Source organism: Schistosoma mansoni, assembly GCF_000237925.1.
Source record: "Schistosoma mansoni, WGS project CABG00000000 data, supercontig 0534, strain Puerto Rico, whole genome shotgun sequence".
NCBI lineage: Eukaryota > Metazoa > Platyhelminthes > Trematoda > Strigeidida > Schistosomatidae > Schistosoma > Schistosoma mansoni.
In genome coordinates this window covers 1-10,745 of record NW_017386332.1, presented here as the reverse complement: position 1 = coordinate 10,745, position 10,745 = coordinate 1, and the positions used below count along the sequence as shown (strand labels likewise).

Sequence of the window (10,745 nt, the reverse complement as noted above, 5' to 3'; positions counted from 1 at the left end):
TCATCACTATGTGTTAGGATCATTCCTAAGTATACGCTTATAGGTCGTCTACAAGGAAAGCAAATAGCACACAAAAGCAGTATGTATGCACAATTCATCCAAGAGAATCGAAAAAATCAGAAGGTTCTTTTTTATCAGTCACCCAACCAAAACAGCGTTTCATGTTTGTGGCTTATTTTATGTCGCGAACATAGTTACTGTCAATAACGAGTGTAAAGTGAGTATAAAATAAAGATGCTCAACATTCAAACAAGACTTAATCCGGAATATCCTATTACGAACTGAATAACAATATCGGTTATGGAAAAACAGTGGGATAACCCGCTGAAGTAAGTCCGAATAAAACATGGACCGAAATGCGAGGGTGAACTCAAAACAAAATATGGAAAGAGCCCACGATTTTTATTCAGCTGGTTCCAACTTTGCATGCATTTGATATTTAGTCCTGTGAAATCCCTAACTAACAGCTAGACGCGTTAAAATGATTCCTGCTAGTACGTTAACTAACTTCATGAAAGAATATTAAAGCCTAGGCCTTGTAGTTGAGACCCATGACTTTCATTTTATTTCGTATCTTGAAAGGATCGGATGGTGACATGTTTGTGGAATGAACTGTAGAAGCTGATTTAATTGTACTGACCCTATTAATAGAGTTAGGATCTAGGCTTAAGGAGTTCTACAGTCCTATAGGGCTAGGCGCTAGTGTATGAGCGTTTAAGGGTTAGGATCTTTGCTGTAGGAGTTTTAGGACAACAAGGTAAGGTCTGAAAGATTAAGGGTTCGAATTTAGGATTTAAAGAGTGTAAGCCCATACACCTTGCAAGCAACCAATAAAGGGGAAATAGAGACGAACTCCGGAGGATGAAGGGGGATAGCATAAGTAAAGAGGGAGTGCCAGTTTTCCTCCTTAAATCCGGTTACACAGAGGAAAAGAAGACGATTTAGAGAAACTTTAAACATAAGCGACAACAAGAGGGAGGTTTCGCACTACTATTTCATCATGACAAGTGTAAAATGTGACTTTGGCTCACGTTCGCCTGTAGTTCCCTCCTACTTCTCCACCGAATATCCCCTTTAATTAACTCTTGTCCGCCTACATGTTACTTAAACTTAACCCATGGGTTAACTCATAATTATGAGTTATGGCATAGCTGAATTAAAGTAGTACGATTTACAGTATAAACTATAGGAATGCACCGCTATCAAGTTCATTCATAGTATTAAAACTCCTAATCCCTTATATCCACATCATCCATCTATGCATTAGAGCTCTTATATGTAAGTTGCATTCTGACTGGCTATTTTTGAACAAAAGTCATCAAGGTCGTCCCGGAAATATCTTAAGGTCGTCACTTTACTATAGTTTAACTCTTCTTGTCATCTGCGACTAGTGTGAGTTTTAAGATGTTGAGAAACCTCATTTTCATGGACTCGGCAACTGACCTGAAGGTGAAGAACTCACTCGTGTTTACAGCAGCTGATTACCTGCCGTTTCAAGTGCGGTAGGGATGAAGGTTAGGTGGCTCAAATTAGTCCTGCCTACATATGTTTCTCAATTAACCTAATTTGATTCTATACGTGTCGGCAGATAGAACCACAACCACGTGTTCATTTAAGGAGTTCCATTCGCTGATGATTCGATAGGAAAGTCGAAAGTCAACCGATAAGTAATTCGTTCTCTACTTGTGAAATATTATGAAGTAAATTCGAAAGACCAGAAAAGTAAACGTATGTCAGGTGAAAGGTTTTCAGCAATCCGAAAACTGTGATCAGGTCACTTCTAATACTTCAATTCATCGGGGAATATTAATTCATTTTAGCTAGGCTCTCGTCACACAGCAGCTCCACGATTCAGGTAATCAACTTTGTTGAGGTTGCTGATTATGCTGAGGATACAACGGATATTCTAGTTTTACAACTAGCAACCAATAGTTTCTTCTATAATCGTTCGTTCCCAGTCAAATAGAAACCAGAAGTCAGACGAGAAGAGGCAGGAAAAATATATTTGATTCGTTACCAATATATCGAGAGACTTCGTTCTTAACTGGCTGTTGTAACGTAGGAGCTATGTCCCACGCCGTGTTGAAACGTGATCTGGTACGGATGCATGACCGAAAGCCTTCAGCTAAACAAGTCCACTTAAACAACGTGGTCAGCATCCAATGTCGAACACTTAATGAGCTATTGATTTTGGGGAATTATTTACAGCTACAGATCACTCCCCCCCTAGTGAGGTAGTGATGCCCCTAAGACGTGACCAGCCAGAAGTTTAAACCCAACGAGTTTGTCGTTGGTAAACACTCTTCTGATAGCTTGCTTCGCTTAGCAGTGTCTGGTCGTCTTTTCTTAAACTATGGGACCAAAATGTACAACATAGCAATAAAGAAATATAGTACAATGAAAAATTCCGGTTCCTTGCGAAACTTCGTCGTTCTTTTCCAGCCGTCCTGGAAAAGAGGAAAAATAGAACGTGTGAGTGCATGTCGAAAATACACTCGTACTTGCGTGAGAACACAAGATGAGCGGGAAAAAAAAATGAATAAACTAATACACTTACAAGCAGCGTAAAAGCGATCGGAAAAAAACGGGTTTTTTTGGGTTTTTTTTCGGTTTTTTTTATATATAAAAAAATATATATACGCTCAAAGAAAACAAAAATGCTTTGTTTTTTATATAAATAAAAAAATTGGCATATTGAAAAAATTTTTTATAATAAACTATGTAAGGGTAATTCAAGATAAAGCTTATGTCCTACGTGCAATAGTCGTTAAGATGTTCTGGAAATCTTACTCGTCTTCCAGAACGCGTTGTTTTAGGTTTATCTATCGACGTTGACGAAGTATCAAGTTGTGTGTCGGCTGTCGTGTAGGGTACTACGAGTGTAGGAGCCGTGTCGTACGATTGTACCGAAGGAAAATCGACGTAGCTAGGGTTTCCTTCTAAGTACGCTGCTTTGAGTCGGCCGATACTGATGCTATCGTTCGTACCGTTCTTATCGACTACATAGTACTTAGGTTCGCGTTGAAGAACTTTGAAGGGTCCTTCGTATGCTGATTCGAGGGGTCGTCGATGTGAGTCTCGACGAACGAAGACGTGTGTACTATGTCGTAATTCGGGTTGAACGAAAACATCAGTTGATTGAGGTCGAGTGTGAGCAGGTTTAACTGAACGCATTGCGTTTGTAAGCCTACTCGTGTAACAGTTTAGATCCATGTTCAATGAAGAAGCTGAGGGATCCACGATATCTCCTGGGAGTCGGAGTGTCGTTCCGTAAACGAGTTGAGATGCAGTGTATCCAATGTCAGCTTTCACTGCATTGCGGATACCTAGCAAGACGAGTGGAAGAGCGTCTGTCCACTGTGAAACGTTTGAAGCTGATAATGAGGCTTTTAGTTGTCGATGAAAACGTTCTACCAACCCGTTTGCTTGTGGGTGGTAGGCGGTCGTTCGGAAGCGCGTGATTCCTAATAGTGAGGTCAGACAACAGAAAAGTCCAGATTCGAGCTGGCGTCCGCGGTCTGTAGTGATTGTGGAAGGGCAGCCGAAACTTGCTACCCATCGTTCGACGAAAGCGCGGGCCACGGTTTCAGCAGTAATGTCCTTAATCGGTACTGCTTCTGGCCATCGAGTAAAACGGTCCACGCATGTTAGGAGATATGAGTATCCGTTCGAGTGGGGTAAGGGTCCTACCAAATCTAGATGGACGTGGTCGAAACGAGCGTCAGGGGTCCTGAAAGAGCCTAAGGGACATTTGTTGTGTCTTACGACCTTAGATTTCTGACAGCTAACACAGGAGCGTGCCCACTCCCTCACGTCTTTATTCATACCAGGCCAGCAAAAGCGTTCGGCTATAAGTTTGACTGTTGCACGAGCACCTGGATGAGAAAGATTGTGCAACGTATTGAAGACGTTGCGGCGATAATGTTTTGGCACAATTTGACGATCCCTACCTGTAGATGTGTCACAGAGTAAGGTTTCCTTACCTGTTCCCATCTGCTTAGTACTTAGTTTAAGAGTTGTCGAGGATAACTCATGCTGAAGATCAATGTCTTCTTTTTGAAGCTGAGCGAGTTTAAGAAGGTCGATTCCTTGGAAACTGTTCAAGGAGCTAATTCGAGACAAGGCGTCTGCGACTACATTGTTTGCTCCAGAAATATGTTGTATGTCTGAAGTAAACTGCGAAATGTAGTCGAGTTGTCGAGACTCTCACGGTGAGTACTTGTCTGAAGATGAACTTAAAGAGAAGGTAAGAGGTTTGTGATCGGTAAAAAGCGTGAATTCTCTTCCTTCGATGGAATGTTGAAAATGCCGTACAGCACAATACATAGCTAGGAGTTCCCTACCGAACGTGCTGTACCTAGATTCCGCGTCTAACAACCGTCTCGAGAAAAATCCTAGAGGTTGCCACGAGTTGTTAACCCATTGTTGTAAGACTGCTCCGATTGCTGAGTCGGATGCGTCTACGGCGATACTAATGGGCGCTTGAGTGTCCTGATGAGCAAGCAGGGTTGCCTTAGCGATGTGTTCCTTAACTGTGGAGAATGCTTTACGGGCTGTGTCGTCTAAACTAATTGATTTCGCATTTCCACGAAGCTGATCGGTTAACGGTCTCACAAGGGACGCGCATTTAGGTATGAACCGTCTATAGAAACTTACGAGTCCGTTAAAAGTTCGTAACTGCTTGATCGTGGTCGGTTCTGGGTAATCCAGAATGGTCGCCACTTTGCTCCTAAGGGGTCGGATGCCTTGGGCATCAATAGTGTGTCCTAAGAAGTCTAAGGAGTTAGTTCCGATTTGGCATTTCTGAATGTTGACAGTAATGCCATGCCTTTGGGGTCGATCAAAAACAATGTCCAGATGCTTGAGATGCGATTCTCTGTCCGGACTTGCTATTAGACAGTCATCAACATATGCATGTACGAAGTTGAGACCTCGGAAGACGTCGTCTATAAACCTTTGGAAGGTTTGGGCCGCATTTCTTAAACCAAAAGGCATTCGCAAGAATTCGTAAAGACCGAAGGGAGTGATGATGGCGGTTTTAGGAACGTCGTCAGGTGCCATCTGTATTTGGTTATAGGCCTCAACTAAGTCGATTTTTGAACAGTTGTACCTTTCAAGGTAGCTGTCAAATCGTGAATATGAGGCAGCGGGTAACGATCGGGAATGGTTTTTGCATTCAGACGCCGATAATCACCAGTTGGCCGCCAATCATTGCTGTCCTTTTTAGGGACCATGTGCAATGGGGATGCCCATGGACTATTCGATGGTCGAATTATCCCTAAGTCTATCATATGGTCGAATTCGTTTTCGGCTAACCTAAGTTTTTCGGGAGCGAGTCGGCGGGCTTTCGAGAATACAGGTGGTCCTGTAGTCGAGATATGATGTGTAACATTGCTGGTTACACAAGGCAATTTCAATTGTAATCGGTATATCCCGGGGTATTTTTCGAGTACTGATTGGTACAAAGGGTCTATGGTGTGCTCAATCGTGACTGGAGATAACCTGCAACCAGAACAAGGAGTTACGCAAACGGATAACTTAGTGTTTCCGTCTATTAACCTTCGTGAGCGTGTGTCGATGAGTAGATTGTGGTATTGTAACAGATCTATACCAATGATTGGCATAGAGACATCTGCAACAACGAAAATCCAGTGTATGAGTTTGCGTAAACCCACGTTAAGGTAGATGTACCTTTTACCGTAAGTAGCGATCGGCTTTCCGTTTGCCGCCTGTAAACTTAAAACAGACTCGCGAAGTCTGTCGTCGGGATTTGCTGGAAGAACGCTAACTTCTGCGCCGGTGTCGACGAGGTAACGAACTTTCGTAGCCACATCCGTGACGTATAACAGACGGCTGTGTTCGCCGGCTACGGTTGCCGTTAACGCGTGCCGGCTTGAAAATTTCCCGAAATCTTATTCCTGTCAGTCGCCTTAGACTTCGGGTAATTGCAGGGCTTCCTGCAATTTCTAGAGGATTTACCGTACTGGTTGTGATACCAGCACCAGTCGGGGTTGTCTGTCTCTCGACCACGAGAGACAGATCTCTTACGTGAAACGCTCCTACGTGAGGATTTTGACCAACTACGGTCATTACGAAACCTAAGATAGCGTGTCAGTGTATGACATAGTTCGATAATGTCATTCGGGGTCGTTTGAGGTTTTTCTATGACGGAAAAGACCTCGGCCTTAGAAGATTTAGTGATTTCTAAGATTCGGTCGGCAGATGCAGCCAGCTCATCTATGGCGTTGTTTTGAAATGAGACGAGCACTGCCTGCACCTGATGAGGATGTTTAGACAAGAAAAGTTGTCTGAATAGGCCATCATCGAATGTTCGTTGGCCGATAACCTCTCTCATTCTAAGCAACATGTCTGTCGCAGAACCCAGATGCAAGTCGATGTTATGGAAGAGTTAGTCTAACCGTTGTCGGTCGGTTAGGTCTCCACGTTTGAGAATCGAACATTTGAGAGTTTCGTAAGGTTCGGGAACATCACTGGTAAACATACTAGGTGTTACGTACCTGTTAAACTCGCGCGGTTGTAACAGCTCAGGTTGGTTGGTTAAGAGTTGACCCCAAACAACCAAGCATATGCTAAAACAGTATTGTTCAAGCATTCATTCACTTCCTTACCTTTTGTAAGCGTTATATTCCCTACTATCTTATATGGAATGTTGAGAGCCTTTGTTTGTCTGAACAGATAATCCCACGCTCCACTGTGACTGCGCGAAGATCGAAATAAAGACCTATTCACTACTTCTCTGGTTTCTTCTATCAATAGCACGAGGGTTACCTATAGGCACGAAAGTGGTGAGCCCTTTTTGAACACAATTTAACCTCATTTCTGTTATTAATCTTTTTTTTTACTTAATCGTAAAAGTAGACCTGATTATCCGTAAACTAAGTTGAGTATATAACTAGTTTATTCCGTATTATCTTAAGTTATTCGTGTTATAGTAACCATTTTTCGTGCTAACTTTATCGCTGTATTTGTCACATAACTCATGTCAGACTCAATAGAAACCCATAATCTGGAGGATTTGTCACCAGTGGTGATGGACACTGTTATAACTACGAAATCCCGACTTCCAGAATTTGATCGTAGTGATCCTGAGTTGTGGTTTGCTCAACTAGAGCATTATTTCACAAGACACAATATCAAATCTGAAGGGATTCGCTATAGAGACTTGTGTTCTATCCTTCCTCCTTCAGTCGCCAAAGAAGTCCGTGACTTGATTTTAGATCCACCATCACCACAACCATACACCATCTTAATACGAGAGATAATGAACCGTTTATCATTATCAGATAGTCAAAGAATCCAAAGACTTTTTCAAGGTGAAACACTAGGTGATCGGTCGCCGTCACAGTTTTTGCGTCACCTCCAAGTGTTAATGGGTGATAACACAGTGGGTGAAGCAGTCCTAAAACAAGGATGGATACAAGCTCTCCCATGCTACGTCCAACACTGTTTGGATGCACAAGATCCTGAAACCTCATTATCTCATTTAGCGCGTATAGCCGATAGAATAATGGAGAGAGGTCCTCCAACTGGACCAGGCACAATAAATCACACACAAAAAGTAGAATCAGCAAAAGACCCCGTCATAGAAGGACTCATTGCGAGTGTTAAGAGTCTCACTGAGGCTGTCACCAGAATGCAAATGGGTCATAGAAACAGGAGCAGGTCACCACAACGACCACGATCCAAGTCACAAAACAGGTCACAAATGTCCAGACAACCTGGGCAGTTTTGTTGGTACCACTGGAAGTTTGGTGTCAACTCAACCAAGTGCATGCAACCATGCGCCTGGCCTAAGCATAATTCTAAGACAGCGGGAAACGAGTAACCCCTCCCCAGGTCGCGACGACTGAGGAGGGGCGCCTAAACAGTCGCTTGTTTTATGTTAGAGACAGAAACTCTGGCTTGAATTTCTTGGTGGATACTGGCGCTGCTCTTAGCATCATCCCTCAAAATAAAACTGAGATTAGTCGAGAAACATCATCAATTACACTTCAAGCTGCAAATAAAACTAAAATTGCGACATTTGGGCAGAAAAGCTTAACCCTAGATTTGGGGTTCAGGAGGCAATTCCCTTGGGTTTTCACGGTAGCCGACTTAGATCTGTCAATACTGGGGATGGACTTTCTAGAGAGATACAAATTTCTAGTTGACACCAAGTGACGGCGATTAACACTAAAAGAAACTTCGTATTACACAAAAGGCAAAGAAAGTCACATCAGCTCTCTTAACTTGATTCAAACTCCTCCAGTAACAACGGCGAAATTCCAAGATATACTCGCGGAATTTCCAAACTTAACTAAACCAAACCCACAGCCTTCTAAAGACAAACTAAAAGTAAGTCACACTATCAAAACCGAAGGTGCACCGGTTTTTGCAAAACCCAGGAGACTAGCACCAGATAAGCTCAAAATCGCTAGGGCCGAGTTTGATTATATGCTACAACTGGGTATTATCCGTCCCTCTGATAGTCAATGGGCATCCCCTTTGCATATGGTCCCAAAGAAAAATGAAGGTGACTGGCGACCGTGCGGGGATTACAGAGCCCTCAACCGTCAAACCGTACCAGATAGGTACCCAATACCGCATATCCAAGATTTCACAAACGGTTTACAGTGTATGAACATATTCACTAAAATTGACTTAGTCAGGGCATATCACAATATCCCAGTGGCGGATGAAGATATCCCCAAGACAGCTATTACAACACCCTTTGGCTTATTCGAGTTTATACGCATGCCATTCGGCCTGAGAAACGCGACACTTCCTCAGATATTCTTATTCCACATTCTCACACTTTCTCTTGAAAGCACGTAGCAAACCGTCAGCGATAGTTGTAGAAAAGATCACATGCTACAAAGTTGACAAGCTGGTAAATGAAGAGACATCCATGGACTATCATTGAAAGCGTTAGTCGTAACTGATTGTAAGTCAAATAGTGAGCGAGTTGATAATTTCGCCTTGGGATGAGAAATAGAACGAAGGTGTTATCGATAGATAGGTTAATCGAACCGACGTTCCTACGGAAGTCGATTCTAGGGGGAAGCTAATGTAACAGCTCAGGTTGGTTGGTTAAGAGTTGACCCCAAACAACCAAGCATATGCTAAAACAGTATTGTTCAAGCATTCATTCACTTCCTTACCTTTTGTAAGCGTTATATTCCCTACTATCTTATATGGAATGTTGAGAGCCTTTGTTTGTCTGAACAGATAATCCCACGCTCCACTGTGACTGCGCGAAGATCGAAATAAAGACCTATTCACTACTTCTCTGGTTTCTTCTATCAATAGCACGAGGGTTACCTATAGGCACGAAACGGTAACGCCTTAACTACCGCGAGGAAACGTGTGCGCGAGTCCGTGATTCCGTGCTTGTAAAAATCAGCTTCTGCGCAGCAGAACCAGGACTCGGTATTGTCGGGCCGAAATGGCGTTAACTGAATCGAAATAGGGGGAATAGACTTTAACTTAAGAACCTTAGGTGAGTGTTCCGTCATAATAATATAGGGAACGAAAAATGTCTAATTAAAATATATCCGGAAAAAAAATTCGCGAAAAGAAGTATGCCACAATATATAAAATTCAAATAAAGAATAACAATGAATAATAATATCCCAAAATGGAACAGACTCACAATATATTGGCTTGGTGTACCAGATCACGTCGGGCTCATCAATGACGATGCAACGGATATTCTAGTTTTACAACTAGCAACCAATAGTATCTTCTATAATCGTTCGTTCCCAGTCAAATAGAAACCAGAAGTCAGACGAGAAGAGACAGGAAAAATATATTTGATTCGTTACCAATATATCGAGAGACTTCGTTCTTAACTGGCTGTTGTAACGTAGGAGCTATGTCCCACGCCGTGTTGAAATGTGATCTGGTACGGATGCATGACCGAAAGCCTTCAGCTAAACAAGTCCACTTAAACAACGTGGTCAGCATCCAATGTCGAACACTTAATGAGCTATTGATTTTGGGGAATTATTTACAGCTACATTGCAATACTCAAGTTCATGACAATCAAGCTGTGTATAGAGAGTCGAAAACATCTCGTCTAAGTGACTAAAGGCTTTGCATATAGAACATCAGGCTTAAAAACCTTCAAAAGATATCACACAGCACGGTTCAGTGTTTTTAAAGTCTTGGTAAAACATGACTCCTAGATCATGGAGTGTCGCGACAGCATAAAGCTCAACATCACTCACCATGTGTGTACCTGTTCTTCTGTGACCAATATACATCATGACGCATCTGCAATCATTTATTGGAAACTGCCAGATTCTAAACCATTCGGATTATTTCTGTAGGTCATTTTGGAGCTCTCCCACTGGTAGTGGAAACAGACATGCACCTCTTGGTCTTTCATGCTCCCATCGATATTTTTCGGTTGACTTATCGAACTTATATGCAGCACTCTTGTTTATCATCCTGCAGATACTTCATCGTGCCTGTCACTCTCCATCTGTATCCTATGACGCTTACTGATTGTAACAGCAATCATCAGTATTTCAAACTTTGACGAAAAATTGGTTAATAACTTTGTGCGACGAAGTCATAACTTTATTTCACGGTCACACTTCAGTAGTTTTAGTTAATCGGTAGAGTTTGTCTGCATACCTAGCTCATCTCAGTTTGTGCCAGTTTTGTAGTACCTAACATTCGGAGATTTGAGTATCACATTCAGTGGCCTGTTCTCATTTCCATCAGGGGTGTCTGGTGAC

At 42.4% G+C, this 10,745-nt stretch overlaps 2 protein-coding genes across 2 annotated transcripts; one reads left to right on the top strand and one right to left on the bottom strand.

Annotated features, from left to right (window-relative positions):
• Nucleotides 1-692: 692 nt before the first annotated feature.
• Smp_205680 (unnamed protein product) lies at nucleotides 693-878 on the bottom strand (the record flags this gene model as incomplete). The annotated part of the gene is made up of 1 exon (XM_018792185.1): nucleotides 693-878. The coding sequence occupies one exon, from the start codon at nucleotides 876-878 to the stop codon at nucleotides 693-695; it is 186 nt and encodes a 61-aa protein (XP_018644763.1).
• Nucleotides 879-7,282: 6,404 nt separating this feature from the next.
• Smp_163390 (hypothetical protein) lies at nucleotides 7,283-7,846 on the top strand (the record flags this gene model as incomplete). Its single annotated transcript, XM_018792184.1, has 1 exon — nucleotides 7,283-7,846. The coding sequence occupies one exon, from the start codon at nucleotides 7,283-7,285 to the stop codon at nucleotides 7,844-7,846; it is 564 nt and encodes a 187-aa protein (XP_018644301.1).
• Between the last annotated feature and the right edge of the window lie 2,899 nt (nucleotides 7,847-10,745).